This window comes from Priapulus caudatus, unplaced genomic scaffold (genome assembly GCF_000485595.1).
Source record: "Priapulus caudatus unplaced genomic scaffold, Priapulus_caudatus-5.0.1 Scaffold118, whole genome shotgun sequence".
In the NCBI taxonomy this organism is placed as follows: domain Eukaryota; kingdom Metazoa; phylum Priapulida; class Priapulimorpha; order Priapulimorphida; family Priapulidae; genus Priapulus; species Priapulus caudatus.
The window spans coordinates 57755-78765 of NW_014577179.1; the positions used below are offsets into that span (position 1 = coordinate 57755).

The following is a 21011-nucleotide window of genomic DNA, read 5'->3' on the forward strand; positions in this document are numbered from 1 at the left end:
GGTTAGTTTTTGATGGTAGTTGTTATTTAGTGTGTTAATAAAAGCGTACTGTTATGTGTTTAATGTCATGTGTCACTACAAGCGTTATTTATAGTGTTTATGGTGTTGTCATGTTCATGTGTTAACTACGAGCGTTCTGTTATGGTGTTGTCATGTTCATGTGTTAACTACGAGCGTTATGTTATGGTGTTTATGTTCGATAGTTTGTAATACGAGCGTAGTTGATGGTGTCCTTATTGTATCATGGTTAACTATAGCTTTGTTATGGTGTTGTTATGTTCATGTGTTAACTATGAGCGTTATGTTATGGTGTTGTCATGTTCATGTGTTAACTACGAGCGTTATGTTATGGTGTTGTCATGTTCAGGTAACTAACGAGCGTCTATGTTATGGTGTGTCTATGTTCGACGTTACTACGAAGCTTTGTAGTTATGGGTTTGTTGTTAGATCGACTACACAGCGTTAATGTTATGGGAGTTGTTAGTTCAGAAGTCAACTACAAGCGTTATGTTATGGTGTTGTTATGTTCATGTGTTAACTACGAGCGTTATGTTATGGTGTTGTTATGTTCATGTGTTAACTATGAGCGTTATGTTATGGTGTTGTTTTCATGTGTAACTAATAAGGTATGTTATGGTGTTGTTATGTTCATGTGTTAACTATAAGCGTGATCTGTGTTTATGGTGGATAAGGCGACATTTGAAGGTTGGATGGAGGTGATGGAGGATGCTGTGGATGCGAGGGGGATCGACATGCAGCCCTCGCGTGAAGCAAACATCTACGCCTACTTCTACTTCGTGCTCTTCATCATATTCGGCTCGTTCTTCACGCTGAATCTTTTCATTGGTGTCATCATCGACAACTTCAATATGCTCAAAAAGAAGGTGAGTGCTCTAGTTCTGTGACTGCAGGCCACTATCCTCGCCTCCTTCTCCTTCTCCTTCTGCTTCTCTTCGTCTCCTTTCTCAGTTCTCGCTCCCTTCTCTTCCTTCTCCCGACGCTTCTCAATCGCTATCCTGCCTTCTGCCTCCTCCCTCCCTACCTCATCCCCCTATCTTTTTTCCCGCTGCTCTCTCTTTCTCTCTATTATCCTCTCTTTGCTCCACTATCCTATGCACCTCTTCTTTCTTCTGTTTCATTCTCCGCACATCTCATCCTTCTTCTCGCCACATTCCCTCTCGCCCGTTTCTCCCGCTTCTCGCTCGATGCTCTCTTCTCTCTCCATCTCTCTTTCGTCTCTCTCTCTTCTCTCTCTCTCTCCTCTCTCTCAATCTTCTTTTCTTTCTCTCTCTCTCTTTCTTTATCCTTTTTCGTCTCGCTGCCATTCATCTACTGCCTGTCGGTGTCTCGAGATTAGGGATAGCGCGTCCTAATACCCTTACAAACAATCCACCTGAAAACAAACTTCCCTCATTCCTTATTATTTACATTTACTAAACATCAGGAGATACAGCATACCAACTCGGATCATTTACGCGCTCAATTAAAAGGCTGCGTAAATATCATCAGCGATAGCTCCTCGGTTCGTTTTGAGATATCCCCTTTCCTTCCCCCTCCCAATCGACGTATTACTCATAATATACACGTTGGAAACAATGAAGGTTCCCCGTCAGTCGTTGCGCGGATGGCACGATGTCGCCTTAGTGCAGACAGAGATGCATTACCCACGCACGTGAGCGAAATTGCGTAGCGCGCAGCAATCAAATTGATTAGCGAAGCTTTCAATTGTGTTGGCGCGGAACCAACATCGGTTAAGTTAGATCTTCGTCCGATGCAATGTGCTATTTTTCTTACCCTCTGTCGTGTATGTGTGTGTCGTGTGTGTGTTTACATACGGGAGGATCGTGGAATGTTCTGTTGCAGACCAGGCCAGCGCAATACTACAACACGATGAAGCGCGTAGCACAAGACAGCGCCAAAAAACCATCAAGCCCCCAAGTCATGTCTTGCCCAATCAGTTCGCCCGCTAGATAGTCATATGCCAGCCTCGTACTGTTCTGCCATCTTTGCGAATTGTGAGATCAGACTTCTCTTTATATAATTAAAAATCATATATATAATATAAAATGGCATCTTTTCAGCATCGAATCTGATATTACTTGTGAGAGATGATCAATGATTATTCCTGCGCGGCGGATATTAATGAAACCGCACATGCATTTAATAACTTTAATATACGATTTACGTCGAGTATTATAATGCATGTGGCAGGTTTTAATCTGATTTATAAAGAATTCACGTCCACCGCGAATACAAGATTGCCTTGATTTATCTACATTCAAACTAGGTTTGCACGTTCTACGTACTTTTTCGGGGATGTCTCTTTTTTCGTTAAAATATATTTGTTTTCTACATAATGAGACGTCGAACGGATGATTCACAGTTGTACGTGTACCTCCCCTGAAATTACATCATTATAATACTTCTTTCTTATAAACCGTTACCTTAAAGACTACCTTTATTCTTCTTCTAGTATAGCGCGTCGCTAAGATTATTATTTTATGTTCGTATTGTTCATGCTGTCCAGTTGTGGACGTGAACTCTTGCTAAATGCCCGTGGTAGCTCGCTGGACTGCTGCTCCTATCACAATGAATGTTCGAGTCAGTATTGCCGTGTCAATACAATGTGTGCTGTAGTAACAAACATAACGAGATCAAATGAAACACCATTATACACTGCGGCTTATCTCTATATTCTCTGGTTATATTAACTAACATGTTTATAGTCCTTTACAGGTTTATGTTTACTTAAACTAACACTGTTTAGAGAACCTTGTACAGTATTGGTACTTATAACATAACACTGTCAGAGCCGTGTACAGTCCTGATTACTTATAAACTAACATTATTTGAAGTCCTTTACAGTTTTGGTTATAACTAATCATCTGTCAGAGACTTTCATTCTAAGCATATTGGATATATTAAGTATTGACAACGATTATGCAGCACTGATATCGTCGACATTTTGGCCGATATTTCTTCTCTAAATCGTCCGATTCTGTTTTTACTGACAACAGATCGACGTTTCTCTTTGGCCTATGATGCCCCGACTTGCTGCGATGACGTTTTAATTCAATTGTATTTTCAACATTTGTTTTTGGTTAGATTTATCTCACGTTTGCGCTTATCAGTACGATTGGCTATATGGCCATATCAACACATCCTACTACATCACGCTTGTGAACGTTTCTATATTCTACTCATAATGCGTACCGAACAACAGTGCTTGGTGAGTTTACTGTAGTTCTTCCGATGATACTCACACATCTAATAACATTATCCGGTATATCTGTGGCAGATTTCAGTTGTTTTATAACAAACTTTAGCCATTGAAATGCACTAGATTTCGTCATACGATGGAGGACAATTTGCCACGTCTAGTTGTTTGACCTTATAAAACTACACACTCTCTTTCGATCTGATAAATACTCATTCAGCGTCATTTATCTATTCCTATTATATACTATCGCAATAATGAGTATACAACAAGATAACAATAATTACAAACTATATTCGATGACACATAATTCAGCTAAGTATTCAGGATTAAAACAGATTCGGCTGATCAGTTACATTTAAAATTTCTTCCAGTATATTTACCTGTTATATTACCTCCTTTGTATGTCCCATATTTTTCTTTTTACCTATGGCTGAAACTTCTGTTGATATCCTAACCTTGTGGTGATTCTGATTGAATTACATGAGACTTTGCGCAATAGTTACTACACTGTCCCGTAAAGTACTTATTTATTTTGTGTTTTGTTTAGTATATCCTGTCATACGTATTAGCATCATGACTATGTATGTCGAGAATTCGTGTCTTGTGATATGTTCCCTAGTCAGAACAACGATTTTAGCTATATCCCCAAAACGCCAATGAGAATGTTAAGCCGAGATGTAATATGGGCTGAGATGTATGAGGTGTAGAATATTTACTGCAACGTGTTACAGTATTCGCGTAAAAATCTCCATACATTGTTCTTATAAGATTCTTATCATTGTTCATATAATTATTCTTTATTAATTGTCTCTCGTATACTCTATGATTTTTTTCTTTATATAGTAGTATATATATCTATAATATATATATTAATTATATATATTATTATATATGCCGAGCTCTGTAATGTTGACTAGATGTGTATTATTTACAAGCTCATAATCTTGAGATCTTTATTAAAGTGACATATTTTCATTCACTTTCTGATGTTCGGGACTATAGATGCATGGGTCTGAATTAGAACTTTTTAGTTCGTGCTTATATATATATAAAACTCCATTATGGTCGTCGTGTGCATTTCATGTTAAGCACGCCAAGCTGTTTGCGGGTTAATAGCAGTAAAATGTTACTTTGAAATTACCCCCGTCTGCAATGTCAGCTATAATTTACACACGAACTATCGGGTTTATAAAATATAACCACCGATTGAAGTCAAATCCAAAAATTTTCTATCTTTTTTATAAGAATTCTCTTTTCGAAATTGACGCTGCGCTTGCAGACTTCGTGAGTTCTCTTATGAATCGATAAACTAATCTATATCACGGGCGACAGCTTTCCATCAAGGAGAAGAAATCCATTTACTTTGGCATTGAGTAGTTAGTAATAACAATGCACGCCGTCGTTAATCAGATGTTGTGTGAGTGAAGAGTGGGGAAGTCGCTCACCTCTTTATACCGGACGTATAGCGCAGCCTTCATCCCCTCCGGCTCTCGTAACAGTAAAGTAATCAAAATGTACATTCGTCTTTCATTTATCGTTGCAGAATCGCATTCAGCGAAAGTTCTACGACTTCGTGAACGACACGCGCTTTGAGGTGTTCGTGGTCAGCTGTATCTTCATCAACATGGTCTTCATGGCCCTCGAACATTATCAACAGTCGGAAGTTGTACGTATTCCCTCCCGCTTCTTTTTTTTTCTCTCTCTCTCTCTCTCTCTCCTTCTCTCCCTCTCTCTCCTTTTCTTATCGCTGTTTCTCCCCTATCTCTCTCTTTCTCTTTTTTCATCTCTCCTTCTCTGCTTTCTGTCTCTCTCAGTGCTCTCCCTCAGTGTCTTGTCTCGCGCCTGCTAACTATCTCAATCTTCTCATTGCGCGCTTTCATCTCCGCAGTGTTCTCTCTCGGGCTTTCTATCCTCGAATCTCTCTCCCTCTCCGTTCTCTCTTCATCTCTCTGGGCTCCGTCTCTTCTTAACTCCTTGCTCTCTCTCTGCTCTACCATCATTCTTTTTCTCTCTGTCTCTCTCATCTCTCTCTCTCGTCTTCTCTGCACCTCTTCTCTCCTCTGCTCTTCTCGTTTCTTCTTCTCTCTCTATTCTCTTTCTCACCTCCTTCTCATCATTTGTCTGTCTCACTCACCCACCCTCTCTCCCCTGTCTTACTAATCCTAACCAGTTGGTAATAGTAAAGAAAAAAGCCGCTCGCACCTCTCGATCTTACGATACGAGTAATGGTCCCCCCCGGTTTAAGCTTTCTTTGAAGATCGTGAGAAATCCACGGGATTACATTCACGAAATCGCGCAGAAATATGATTCTTGGCAGTTATTACGGTGCTGCTGATATCATCAGGCAGTGTATAATATAAGATTATAGACTGTCTTTAATATTAGTGTCATAACTATATAGACTGTCATAATATTATTGTCAATAATATAGTTTCATATATATAGTGTAAACTATATAGTGTCATAATTATCAGTGTCTACTAATATAGAAGTGTCATAATATATAGCTGTCTCAGTCTAAAGATTATAGTGATCACATAATAGTATAGGTGTTATATATAGTGTCATAATATAGATGTCATAATCATAGGATGCACATAATATAATGTCATAATATGCCAGTGTCATTGAATATATAGTGTCACTAATAGGAGTGTCATATATATTATGAAAACTCCTGATATCATTCCATGCGCTATGCGCCCCCATATCGGTCCTCCTAGCAGGCCGCTTTGGAATATCTCTCGTCTCTCTCTCTCTCTCTCTCTTCTCTCTCTTCTCTCTCTCTTGCTCCTCGTAATAGATAGCCGATTGTGAACATGTTTTCTCTCTCGCTACTCTTGCTCGTTCTCATCATAGAAACCGGAGCAATGTGTGGAGTACGCGTCAATCTATGGACATGTACACGCTATCCAGTCTTCACCGTCGAGTTCCTCCTCAAGTTCATCGGACTGCGTTTTTACTACTTCTGGGTTCCGTGGAACGTGTTCGACTTTACCGTCGTAGCACTGTCGCTGTTAGGTGGGTTACGATGCTGCTGCTGATGATGTTGATGATAATGATTATGATGATGTGATGATTGATGATGTGCATGATGATGAATGATAGATATGACCGGTTGCGGTGTGGCGGGGATGATGATGCTCCTTGCTGGTGCCGGTTGATGATGATGATAATAGTGATATATGTAATATGATTGAATCGCATGTGGTGTAGTGAATGATGATGTTGGCTGTTCCGGTGATAGTGACGATGAACGAATGATTATCAACCGAACCCTCCGTTTAACAAATGATAGCGCTATGTCGTTGGGTCTTATAGTTTCGTCTATATCATTACCCTTTATATAAATATAGAATATATATGATAGAGATATGTGTGGCTCCGACATGTGGTGTGTGTGAACTAGCTTTGAATGGTGATGTATGAGAAGAAGCTCGTGTAGTGTGCATGCGTGCTGGCTCGTGCGGTCGTGAGTGCGTGCGACGTGCGGTCCTGCGTGGGTCGCGGTCACTCGCTGTTCGGGTGTGTCTTCCTATTCGACGTGAACGTTATATTTTGTTAATTACCAATTTGTATTCTCTACACTTTTTTCTCCTTTGATTTTAATCTGCTTGAAATTTATGCTTCTTCATTACATTATGTTATTCAGCGGGGCTGCTTTACGTTTAATCTACTCTTGGGGGGTGGCAGACTAGCGATGGACTTAAGTGATCCTCGCCAACTTCCCGGCTTAACTGATTAAAATTGTACTTCTACATGTAACATTAATTTCTTTTATAACGACTGCGTAGCTCAGTATTTATGGATGTCTTATGCCACAAATAAACTGTTTTCAATCTTTCAATTTTCTTTCTTTTCATCGTCACTGCTCGATTCCTCAGTGCAGCGGGGATGCTGGACGAGCCTCATCAGAACGTGTTTGCACTCCGACACTGGGCTGGCCGTGTCATCGCAAGTTCTTCCGCACGGTCGCGCTTCTCGCGGTCTCGTTAGCTCGCGAAAGGGCATCCGCAATGCTAGCGTATTCGCCACTCTTCATCTCGGTGCCGGCGGCTCGTTCAACCATCGGCGCCACTGTATTTTGAATAATGTTATCTACGCGATCATCCGGCATGACGTTTCATTCGGCAAGCTTCGGCTCGCGCGGCGCCCTCAAACGAGGCGTGAACTTCCAGACGTTCGCAACAGCATCGGTGCCTGCTGGTCCGGTTGGTGCACGTCGGTTTCCGCATGGACTGAAAACAGTTGGGATGGTGCCCGAGTGTCCTACAGGGTTCCGTGCTCGAAGCCGTGCTGAGGCGCCCGAGATGACGGATTCCGGATTTCTCCGGACTGGCCGAGCATCAAAAAAAGGTCAGGTCACGTACGAGCGGGCGGCATGCGGTCGCCGTCGGCTTGCGGGCTGATATACTCTCGTCGTTACATTCGTCATTGCCTTCATGATCATCATTATTACAGTGTACATCAGCCAATCATACTCGGAGAAATTCAACCTCGCGCACGCACACGGGGAGGTCGGCGAATCACCTGAGGACGACATTCGACACGTATGTAGTCTACGCGCACTGAGTCACGCGTTCGACCCAGACGCGAACCGCAGACTGATCAAACTCTCAGACGAGGACTGGTGCCGGATGTGGGGCGTAGCCGGCCCGTCCCGCCCTTCTGGCACATCCCGGACGAAACAGACATCGCGCCTTTTTGGACGATCTTTCAACCTGCCGAATCGTCGAGGGCCAGACAAGCTGCACTGCTCTCGAGTATTACGCGCGCTGACGGATGTTCTGCGCCATGAGCGGAACGTCGAGGTAGGACGTCCGCAGTTTCGCCGATTGCTGACAGTTCCAACATCGAGGACAAGTTCAGGAAGCGTTCCGACTACGTAGGAAGATCATCATCGTCTCGTCGACGATGGACCGCAGCGCGAGGACGACGACTTGCCAAGTCGATCCAGCACGCGTGGCGACTGGCGCTCGCGCGACGAGGCGGCCCAAAACTCGACTCCGTCAATCAACGCGCTCGGCAGCCGCCGCACCTTTACGTCGCTCTTCCGCCAAAGGCTGGGGCGATGAAGCGATGTCATGCCCGCACGCTCACTTCGCAGCCGCCGCAAGCCGCTCGCCGTCGCCCAGCGCGCGGCAGGGCCTGCTCACGCAAGACAGCAGCCGCACGGGGTTACGCACGATCGCTCGGCCGTGCCCGTCAGCACCGAATGGAGCCCGTGACGTCGCCCGCGCGAATCGGTGTGAGCGCACGCGCGATCGGTACAGTTGGCGTACCCGCGATCAGGTGGGGCTGACGTCCACGCGTGGTGGATGACGGTCACAGCGATCGGGCACGGTCACGGCGAGAGTCGCGGTAGCAGGCGAGTAAGAAGGAGGATGGAGGCGCCACGTTTGAGGTATCGGAAAGTGGCGGTGGATGCTCTTGGCTTGCCTTCTGCGAGCGTGTCGTCATGCGTTTCTATTAATGATAGTATTATTTGATACTGTTACTACACACGAATCGAGAATTTTGATCGGAATTTTTTGTTTTCGACGGCGATGCTGACGACACTGAATGTGTCGCGGTCGCAGGCACAAGGTGACGTGATCCTGTGCGCGTGTTGTTTTGTCCGACGATTGACACGGGCGAGCCTAGCCAGAAATCCTGTCGGATTCCGGTAAATAACGTGTACAGAGAGAGGGTTGTCGTGTACGGGGCATCGGCCATAGTTCTTTCGTTAGAAAACAAATAATGAACAAAATAAGACGATTTCGTTTATTTGTAAGCGCACCGCCGGACGCGCATGCGCGCGTAGCAGTCCGCGAGATACGACGCTGCCATTCGGCGCTGAAATTGGACGTGAGCGAAATGGTGTGTTAATGCAGTTTATTGGGGTTTTCTAGGCGCCTTTGGGTCGCGGTTTTTTGAGCGTCGATGTTGAAGAGGCGGTAGGCAATCAGCAGATTTATTTATTGCTCAATGCGGAACGGGTTATTTTGTTTGTGTTCACTAAATATGACACCGACGTCGGTCCAGCGATTGTGGTAAGATTTCTTTACGATACGAGTATTGTTTGTGAGAGACAACGGTTGATAAAGATCTCTCGATCGCTTATCAAATTGGGCAAAGGTGCTAGAAAAATCAGCACGCTGATATGTAATGCATTGAACGTTAGCATGTTAGTTAGCTGATGATATGATGCATACATCTAACCAGAAGCAATGTATACTATTTCAGAGTCCTCACATAGGTCTTCTATTTATAACTCTTGATTATATCAGAGTATCCATCCAACAATTTCGGCGATGAGTGAATACTCGAATATAGCACGATGAAGCAGCGTTAGGATCGCTATTATACTATAGTATTCAAACTTAATGAAACGTAACTATTTGCCAAATGCAAGTTCCAAGGTTTTGATTTTTTAAACGTTGTTTAAACCTTTTTTTTGTTGCCGTCTCTAACGATATTGACAACGCCTATCGGGTCTTTTATCAAGTGCAATTCTGCCCTGATTTCAGAAATGAAATAGTATTTCAATAAATGTGCTAGCAAGAGACGAAGCACATTGTGTGTCACGAAGAGCGTTTGGACAAACATAAAATATGAGATAAAAATATATCAGTGAATGCAGTGCAACGTGTAGAGGACGGTTGAAACACAGTGTACTTACCACTATAGCGGTAAACACATGAAATTTTAATGAGAATTGGACTCCCCCTGCAGGTAGTGATACGATTAAATAGAGTTGTGTATGGAATTAGTTGATTTTTTAATTCATATAGCTATGGCGGCTCCGAACAGTTATGTGTGTGTTTTAACAATGATCCTCTGTTTATTAACCGAGCGGCCTGTTTAGGATACTGTTGTAAATACATGTTTGTGGTTATAAAAGTCATGAAATTGTATATAAGAAATCACAAGTTTGTATTCCCAAAATCAGCGTTCTTCCACTGCACTCGATGTGTCGATTGCGGAGTTAATTTTTAGGATTATATGCTATTGCGTGAGCAAAACTGGACACAAAACGCCCGCCCGAGAGCATGGCGACACTAAGGTAAAGAAATAACAGAGAGCATAATTATACACATTAATACTATACCTATATTATTTAGCTCTGATAAAACAATAATGCCAAATAAAACCGCGAAATACGAGAATCCTATCTTGCCCATTACGGACCTATTCAGTATTTTTTCCTGACGAGGGACTAACGAAAACGACTCAAAATTCAAGATGTCTCGTAAAGCTCGCATGCATGCTATGCGTGAGCGCAGTTGAGCTAAGATCAGCCCTATATCTCGGAAACTCATAGTCGCAAAGGGAAATAGCGAAAGCTAATGTGATACGATAGAGAGACGCTTTCGCGTACTTATTGCAAATACGCTCGCCATCATAAAAAGAATTAAGATATGGACGAATACGAGACACATGGCGATTAATACCTCAGGCAGTAAAATTCTTTATTATCACGTTTTCACTCGTTCAAGTGCGTGAGCTTTGAAGCGTAGATTGAGGGCCTGTTGAGTTGTGAAGCGGTTGATGCTTCTGACGTAAGCCGCGGGTTATGGCGGCATATCGGTGCAATCCACCATGTGCCGAAGGAGAGCGCTTGCGAAACGTCAAATTACACCAGAAAGCAACGCTCGGCGAGCCGGTCGTTGACCTCGAGTCGAAACACACGCGCCGCTGCGCACGACACTACAGTGTTTCAGGCGGCCTAACAATTTTTTGCTGTGGTCCGACAAGCGTCGGACGTATATGTAACTCGAACTCACCGCCCGGGGCTGAATAAGTCGTTAGGCGCTCGGGTGGCGCGCGCAATTCCCAGCCTCCGTAATTGCGCAGGGAATTGCACTCGCAACAATACGCCGTCGATCATCCAAACTTCATAACAAGCCTCAATCTACGGCAATTTCATCGCAGCCACGAATTGAGTATGATCAAATGTACGTTCCTCGTCCGGTGGCGGGACTAGTTGCCCGCTTACAACGAAGATATTGTATAATCTGACGCGATCGTTGATGCATTGCCGCTTATTCATCGACCACCCGAGAAGGCGAGATCGTTGTGAAGAAGTCCGGTACTTGTAGAAAAATGGCGGCGACTGAAACAAGCAAACGAGTCTGCTTTGGTGCTGATAGTGGGAAGATGGCGAAACGCTCCATCGCACAATACCCGCCGGGTGCCGTCAACGAGTTGTATGCCCCGTCGCATATATCGTGCGTTCGAATGACGTCTACAAATACCATCAGATTCGCCAAAGAAAACATCAAGAGGCAGTGGTAACCTTAACAAGAATGAAAATTGGTGTGGTATAACATTGCAATCATGGGCTAACGTAAACAAAGCGGTGAACAAGGAAGAAGAATAAAAAAGGAGAGAACGAGTGGGAAAGAGGAGGAGTGGGGAAGAAAAGCGGAACAGAGAGAGAGAAGAAGGAGGAGGAAGAGGAGGAGAAGAAGGAGAGGAAGAGGAGGAGGAAGAAGGAGGAATGAGAAGGCGGAAAATGAGGAAAGGAAGAGAAACCAAAACAATAAAAATTACACCTATAGATATCTCTCTGATGACTCTCCGCGCTTCGCTCTCACGCTCGAAACGACGGCGTGGCATGTTATTACTAACAACTCAATGCGCAAAGTAATGGATTTCTTCTTGATGAATACGTGTCGCCGTGAATAGATAGTTATCATTCATAAGAGTAACTCACGAGTCTGCAAGCGCAGCGCAATTTCGAAAAGGAATTCTTAAAAAGAAGAACGAAAATTAATTGGATTTGACTTTCAATCGTTGGCTTATATTTTAGAACTAATTAGATGTTCGTGTTGTAAATTATGGCTAATCAGCGTATCAAAGTAACTAATTATATGCATAACCACAGCTAGTGCGTGCTACATATACACGACGACCATAATGGATTTTATATATAACAAATAAGCAACGAATACTAAAATCTATCAGACGATAATGTCAAAGAATGAAAGTGAAAATATGTCATTAAAAAATAATCTCAAGATATGAGCATTGTCAAAAATACACATACACATACAGGCATATATATACATATATATAAAGAACAAAACATAGAGTATACTGAGAGACAATTAATAAAGAATATTATATGAACGTGATAAAGAATTTTATAAGAACATGTATGTGAGATTTTTACGCGAAACTGTAACAACGTGCAGTTAGCTACACCTCACATCTCAGCTCCATATTACACGCTTAACATGCATGCATTAGGGTTAGGGGAAAGCAAATCGTTGCTGGGAACCACAGCACAATTCTCACATAATTCCATGATGTATACGTATGACAGGGATACACAAACAAAACAAAAAATAGTACATTTTACAACAGTGTAACTAATGGCAAAGTCCCATGTAATTCATAGAATACACAGGGTTAGGAATACACAGAATTTCACACAAGGTAAAGTAAATATGGGACATACAAGGAGGTAATATAACAGGTAAATATACTGGAAGAAATATAGTACAACTGAATCAGCCGAATCTGTTTAATCTGAATATGTAGCTAGATATTGTGTATCGAATATAGTTTGTATAATTGTTTTTTGTTGTATTCATTATTGCGATATATATATATATATATACATATAGATAGATAAATACTGTGAATGTATTTATAAGATCGAAAAAAGTTGTAGTTTATAAGGCAAACAACTAGCCGTCAAATTGTCCCTCCACGATGACGAAATTAGGCATTTCAATGCAAATTTGTTAAAACAACTGAAATTGCCACATATGCGACCATGTATTGTGTGATATACCGGACAACACATAATACCAGGCACTGTGGGTTACGGTACCATTATGAGTAGGAATATAGACGATTTACATAGCGTGATTAATAGGATGTGTTGATATGGCCAGTTTAGCCAATCGTATGAAAGCGCAAAACGTGAGATAAATCTAACAAAATACACAATATGTTTGAAAAATAAAATTGAATGTAAACGTACATAGCAGCAGGTCGGGGGCACATAGCAAAGGGATAAAGTTCGATTGTTGTCAGTAAAAACAGAACGACGATTTAGAGAAGAAATTGCGCCAAAATGTGAGATATCAGTGATGCATAAGTCCGTGTGCAATACTTAATATATCAATTGTAAAAGTCTCTGAACAGTGTTAGTTATAACTAACATAAACTGTAAAGGTCTCTAAATAATGTTAGTTATAAGTAACAGAGAACTGTAACGGCCTCTGAACAGTGTTAGTTATAAGTAACATATACTGTAAAGGTCTCTAAACAGTGTTAGTTATAAGTAACATAAACTGTAAAGGACTATAAACAGTGTTAGTTATAAGTAACAGAGAATATAGAGATAAGCCTGCAGTGTATAAATGGTGCTGTTTCATTTGACTCGTTATGTTTGTTACGACAGCACACATTGATTGACACGGCAATATTACTGAACATCATTGTGATAGAGCAGCAGTCCACACATACCACGGCATTTAGCACAGAGTTCTCAGCGTCCACCTGGACAGCAAACAATAACGAACATAAAATAATAATCTTAGCGACAGGCTATACATAGAAGAATGAGAAAGTATATAAAACGGTAGTCTTGTAACAGTAACGAAGTTTAAGAAAGAAGTATTATATGTAATTTCAGGGGAGGTAACACGTACAACTGTGAATCATGCCGTCTACTCATCATATGTAGAAAACAAAATATTTTAAGAAAAAGAGACACGAAAAATGTACGTAGACGTGAAAATCATAGTTTGATGTTAGATAAATCAAGGCAACCTGTATTCGCGCGTGGACGTGAAATTTTTTATACATTGATTAAAACCTGAACATGCATATAATACCGTACGTATAATCGTATATTAAAAGTTATAAATGCATGTGCGGTTTCATCTAATATCCGCGCAGGAAAATACATTGATCATATGTACTGTATAATGAGATTCGGAATAGCTGATAGATGATTTATATATATATATGATTTTTATATATTGAAAGAGAAGCTGATCTCACATTCGCACAATGGCAAACGTACGAGGGCGATATGTACGACATCTAGCGGCAACTGTTGGGCTAAAGATCAAACCTTTGGTGGCTTGATGGTTTTTTGCGGCTTCTTGTTGCCTAGCCGCTTCATCGTGTTGTAGTAGTTGCGCTGGCTGGCTGTCAACAGAACATCCACGATCCCTCCCTCGTACTGTAAACACACACACACACAGACATACACACAGAGGGAAGATAGCTCATTGCATCGGAGCGAGATAACTAACCGATGGTGGTTCGCGCCACACACAATTAAAGCTTCGCTAATCAATTGATTGCTGCGCGCTACGCATTCGCTTCACGTGCGTGGCTAATGCATTCTGTCTGTACGTAATGGGACATCGTGCATCGCGCACGACTGACGGGGAACCTCATTGTTTCCAACGTGTATATATCGATAAAGCGACGTCGATGGGGAGGGGGAAGGAAGGGGATGAATCCAAAACGAACCGAGGAGTCTATGCGCTCGATGATATTACGCTACCTTTAATTTGGAGCGCGTAATGATCCGAGTTGGTATGCTGTATCTACTGATTTAGTAAATGTAAACTAATAAGAATGAGTGGGAGTTTGTCTTCAGGGTGGACTGTTTGTAAGCGGTATTGGGACGCTGCTATACTAATAGCTCTAGACAGAGAGAGAGAGATCGAGCGTGAGAGCGAGCGCGGGAGAGTCACAGAGAGATATCTATAGGTGTAATTTTATTGTTTTTGTTATCCTTCTCTTCCTCATTTTCCGCCTTCTCATCCTCCTTCTTCTCCTCCTCTTCCTCCTCCTTCTTCTCCTCCTCTTCCTCCTCCTTCTTCTCCTCCTCTTCCGCTTTTTCTTCCCCACTCCTCCTCTTTCCCTCTTCTTCTCCTTTTTTATTCTTCTTCCTTGTTCACCTTTTGTTTACGCCCATTTGCAATGTTTATTCTTTTAGGTTACCACTGCCCTTGATGTTTTCTTTGGCGAAATGATGGTATTTGTAGACGTATTCAAACCGCAGATATACGACGGCATACAACTCGTTGACGGACCCGCTGTATAGCGATGGCGTTTCCCCATCTTCCCACTATCACCAAAGGCAAGCCGTTGCTTGGTTTCAGTCGCCGCCCATTTTCTACAAAAGACGCGGACTTCTCAACAACGACGCTCCGGGTGGGTCGATGAAACGCAATGCACCAACTCGCGCGAATACAATATCTTTGTTGTAAGGGGCAACTAGTCCCGGCCACCGCGACGAGGGAAGCGTACATTGATTACTCAATCGGTGGCGGCGATGAAATTAGCCTTAGATTGAGCTTGTTATGAAGTTTGCGTGATTCGAACGGCGTATTGTTGCGATGCAAGCAGCCTGCGCAATTACGGAGGCTGGGAATGCGCGCGCCACCGAGTGCCTAACGAACTTATTCAGCCCCGGCGCGGTGATGCCGACGTACATATACGTACGACGCTTGCGCGACCAGCAAAAATTGTTAGCCGCCTGAAACACTGTAGTGTGTGCGCGCGTGCGCGTGTGTTTCGACTCGAGGCAACGAGCTCCGAGCTTGCTTCTGGTGTAATTTGACGTTCGCACGCCTTCGGCACCGGTGGATTGCACCGATATGCCGCCAATACCCGCGCTTACGCAGAACACCCGCTTCACAACTCAACGCTCTCACGCTTCAAAACTCACGCACTTGAACGAGTGAAAACGCTGGGAATTAAATAATTTTTTTTAGAAAAAGCTTTTACTCTCTGAGGTAAATCGCCATGGTCTCGTATCGTCATATTAATTCTTTTTTGATGGCGAGCGTATTGCAATAGTACGAAGCGTCCTCTCTATTCGATGCACATTACGCTTTCGCTAATTTCCCTTTGCGCTAGAGTTTCCGAGAATAGGGCTGATCATTAAGCTCAATGCGCTCCGCATAGCATGCATGCGAGCTTTACGAGACATTGAATTTTCGAGTCGTTTTGTTAGTCCCTCGTCACGAAAAAACTGAATAGGTCTATGGGAAATAGGATTCTCGTATTTCGCGGTTTTATTTGCATTATGGTTATTATCAAGAGCTAATAATATAGGTATATATAAAATAGGTATTATTAGCTCTTGTTATTATTTACCTCGTGTCGCATGCTTCGGGCGCGTTTTGTGTCCAGTTTCTACGCATAGCAATAATCCTAAAAATAACCCGCGATCGACACATCGAGTGCGAAGAAGAACGCTGATTTTGGGAATAAAACTTGTGATTTATTATATACAAATTTCATGACTTTTATAAACACAAACGATGATTACAACAGTATTCCTAAACAGGCGCTCGGTTAATAAAAGAGGATCATTGTTAAAACACACACAAAAACTGTTCGGAGCCGGCCATAGCTATATGAATTAAAAAACCAACAATCCATCACAAGCTCTATTTAATCGTAATCACACTGCCAGGGGGAGGTCCATTCATTAAATTTACATGTGTTTACCGCTATAGGTAAGTAGCACTGTGTTTCAACCCCTACGTTGCACTGCATTCACGATATATTTTTATCTAGTATTTTAGTGTTTGTCCAAAACGTGCCGTGACACCAATGCTCGTTCTTGCTAGCACATTTTGAAATACTATTATTTCCTGAAACAGCAGAATGGCACTGATAAAAACCCGATAGGCGTTGCAATATCGTTAGAACCAAACAAAAAAAGGTTTAAACAACGTTTAAAAATCAAAAACCTTGGAACTTGCATTGCAAATAGATTAACGTTCATAAGTTTGAAACTAAGTATAAGCGATCCTAACGCTGCTCTCGTGCTATGATCGAGTATTCATCCATCCGAAAATTGTTGGATGGATACTTGATATAATCAAGAGTTTATAATAGAAGACTATTATGGACTCTTGATATAATACATGCTTGCTGTTATATGTATGCATCATATGCATCAACGCTAACTAACATGCTACGCAATGCATACATATCAGGTGCTGATTTTCTAGCACCTTCCAATTTGATTAACGATTCGAAGATTTTTTCACCGTTGTCTCTCACAAACAAAACTCGTCGTAAAGAAATCTTTACCACAATCGCTGGACCGACGTCGCGTGCTCAATTAGTGAAAGCAAACAAAAATAACCTGTTCCAGCATTGCAAACAAAAATCTTGCTGATGCCTACCGCCTCTTCACATCGTACCGCTCAAAAAAACCCGCAGACAAGGCGCCTAGAAAACCCGCAAAAAAACTGCATTAACACACCATTTCGCTCACGTCGATTCAGCGCCGAATGGCAGCGCGTACCTCGCGGACTGCTACGCGCGCATGCGCGTCGCGGTGCGCTCACAAATAAAAGAAATGCGTTCATTATTTTTGTTCATTATTTTTTGGTTTTCTAACGAAGAACTAGTGCCGTGCCCCGTACGACGACACCCTCTCTCTGTACACGTATTTACCACGGAATACGACAGGATTTCTGGCTAGGTCGCCCGTGTCAACCGGACAAAAAAACACCCACGACACGTCACCGGTGCACCGACCGCGGCACAGTGCGCAGATCGGCCGTCGAAACAAAATTCCGACTAAAATTCTCATCGTGTGTATAACAGTAATAAATATATATCATTAATAAAACGATGACGACGCGCGCAGAAGGCAGCAGAGCATCACCCTCCGATGACCTCAACGTGGCGCCTCCATCCCCTCCTTTCTCTCCCCGCATCACCGCGACTCTCGCGTGACGTGACCGATCGCGTGACGTCACCACCGACCGCGTGACGTCACCACCGATCGCGGGTGACGTCAACACCGATCGCGCGTGGCGTCACCACCGATCGCGCGGGACGTCACGGCTACACGGTGCTGACGGGCACGGCGAGCGATCGCTGCGACGCCGTGCGGCTGCTGTCGTTGCGTGAGAGGCCCTGCCGCCGGCTGGGCGAGGGCGAGCGGCTGCGGCGCTGCGAAGTGGGCGTGCGCAGGAATCGCTTCATCGCCGCCTTGCGGAAGAGCGACGGCGTCGCGGCGGCCGCGAGCGCGTTGATTGACGGAGTCGAGTTGGCCGCCTCGTCGCGCGAGCGCCACCGTCGCCACGCGTGCTGGATCGACTTGGCAGCGCGGTCCTCGCGCTTGCGGTCCATCGTCGACGAGACGATGATGATCTTCCTACGAGTCGGGAACGCTTCCTTGAACTTGTCCTCGATGTTGGACTGCAGCATCGCGAACTCGGCCGTCTCCTCAACGTCGCTCATCGCAAACTTCGTCAGCGCGCGTATGACGTCGAGACAGTGCAGCTTGTCGCCCTCGACGATCGGCAGGTTGAAAGACGTCAGCGCGATGTTGTTCGGTTTCGGGATGCAGAAGGGCGGATCGAGGCCGGCTACGAAGTCTGACAGTTCGCTGAAGTTGATCAGCTGCGTCGCGTTCTGGTCGAAGCGTGACCAGTGCGCGTAGAACATGTCGATGTCGTCCTCGGTGATGCCGACCTCCTCTTGCGCATGCGCGAGGTTGAAGTTCTCGAGTATGATGGCGATGTACATGTTAATGATGATCATGAAGGCAATGAGGATGTACGACGTGAGATACGGCACGGCAAGCCACGGCGATCCGCATCCGCCCGCCTCGTACGTCGGCAGTCCGGAGAAATCCGGATCGCATCCGGGCGTCCTCAGCAGCGGCTCGAGCACGTCGTTCCATCCGGCCGACGTGCACAAACGGAACAGCAGCACCATGCTGTTGCCGAACGTCTGGAAGTTCACGACCTCGTTGAGCGCGCCGCCGAGCCGAAGATTGCCGAATGACGTCATGCCGATGATCGCGTAGATGAACATTATCAAAAATAGCAGTGCGCCGATGTTGAAGAGCGCCGGCAGCGAGATGATGAGGGCGAACAGCAGCTTGCGGATGCCCTTCGCAGCCTTGATGAGACGGAGAACGCGGCCGATGCGGAAGACTCGGATGACACGCAGCAGTGTCGGAGTGACAAACACGTTCCTGATGAGGTCGTCCAGCATCAGGGCTGCAATGAGGATGAGCATGAAGATTGAAAGAAAGATTGAAAGATTGAAAACAGTTTATTTCTGCATATGACATACATAAATACAGAGTACATCGTTATAAAAGAAATAATTACATGTAGAAGTACAATTTTAATCAGTTTAAGCACGGGAGTGGCGAAGGACACTTAAGTAACTAGTATAGTAATAAGCAAGTCCAATAGCTTCAGACGCGACAAATAACGAGCATGTCGTTACGCTAGGCCAAGTCGATATACATTGATCGGCGCACACGTGCCATACTGATAATTGGCGAAAGCGTGGCCGATAATACTAATAACTGCCCTTGTTGCATCTGATTGCTAGAATGAAACTCGTTTTTGTTCGTATGCTAATAGCGGTAGCGCGCGGAAAAGTGTTCGATAGAGGGCGCAATTGTATTGTTCAAATTGGTTCGAATCAGCCGCATATAGAGCCGTATATAGAGAATATCCTGGGTTCGAATACGTTGTTTGCGAGCGATCACGAGAGATCACTACTGATCTATATATATATTAACTATTAGTGTATAGAGATCAATGAAGATCACATGTTGTTAAGATATTCAGCAATACATTGCTGTTGCTCAAGTAGGTTCGATATAAACTTAATTGCAGGCGTACAGTGAGGTATGAAACCAGGCGGAGGTGGTGCCTTGAAGGTGACATTTCCGTTGTGTACATTATAGATATAATGCTAATGAGTGACAGTGACAGTCGTACTCGACAGGAGCGGCATTTGAACCACATAGCTTTGGATTCAGCAAATATCAATTCGTCAGTAGAATGATTGACAAGCTAGCATAGTTGCCCCTCTAGCGTTACCGCAATCATACTAGATAGTATAACGCACGCAGATAAATCGTAGAAAAGTAGTTTCATGGTAATTTTCCTTAAACATGTATTTTTTTTTTTTTGTCGAAGAGCCCTGGAAACCTCATCCAGTTTGACGAAACGCAGCTAGACAGGTTTTCGAAACTACCGTTAAAGCGTCAACAATCTGAACATAACGCATATTTAATTACTATTTAAAGTGATTACGTCACCGTAAATAGTAAAAATAAAAAAAATATTTCCACTTTTTCACAAAATATAAGTAATTCTGTTCACTTTTGATGGTTAAATTGCTGCATTATACTTCTTATTTTACTAATTATTGTTCGATGTGAACATACACTCGTGACTCATACATAGCCCATAGCAAGCAATTAATGTCAGGAACACAATATCAAATCGTCCAGGTTTTTTTGGATTTTTAACTAATTGAGAAACAATCTTATGATGTAAGAATTTGAGGATACGTTTAGTCCCGTTAGTTCTTACTTTTAATGTAAAAAAATTGCAACAAAAATTTTACACATTTTACCATGGAAAATTCGTCACGTAGTCAATTTAAACATATTTTAATTTAACTCCTCTCAACACAGTCATGCCTCCGCTCATACAGTTCGCATGCATGCAAGGAGCGCGTCACGTTGCGGTTGTTAGAGGAAGCCACGTTATTACCTTCATGCCTTCCCAGCGCGAGATGGCTCTAAGTGGACGGAGTGCTCTCAGCGTACGGAGGGATCGGAAGGCCATCAGGTCCGAGTTACCTGAATCATGAGTCTCCATGATCGTGCTCATGAGCGAGACCTGCGCACGACAAGGTCGAGCGGCATGTGAACGTGATCGTATAGCGATGGATAATGGAATAATGACAGGGCAGTGTTCATTAATGTTCTCCGCTCGACTTATCAAAACGTATATATATATATCCCGTATGTCGTTAGGTT

The 21011-nt window shown here is 43.4% G+C and overlaps 2 protein-coding genes across 2 annotated transcripts in view; both read right to left on the reverse strand.

Annotated features, from left to right (window-relative positions):
- Nucleotides 1-18055: 18055 nt before the first annotated feature.
- On the reverse strand, nucleotides 18056-19240 carry LOC106805563 (sodium channel protein 1 brain-like). The gene has a single exon (XM_014807213.1). The coding sequence runs from the start codon at nucleotides 19238-19240 to the stop codon at nucleotides 18056-18058; it is 1185 nt and encodes a 394-aa protein (XP_014662699.1).
- Nucleotides 19241-20196: 956 nt separating this feature from the next.
- The window catches only part of LOC106805564 (sodium channel protein 60E-like), a 54760-nt gene continuing 53945 nt past the window's right edge, over nucleotides 20197-21011 (reverse strand). Inside the window, exons 14-15 of the mRNA XM_014807214.1 lie at nucleotides 20743-20871; nucleotides 20197-20214 (exon numbers count right to left, since the gene is read on the reverse strand). Of these exons, the coding sequence (XP_014662700.1) occupies nucleotides 20197-20214; nucleotides 20743-20871 (147 nt within the window). The remainder of the gene's footprint in view (nucleotides 20215-20742; nucleotides 20872-21011) is intronic.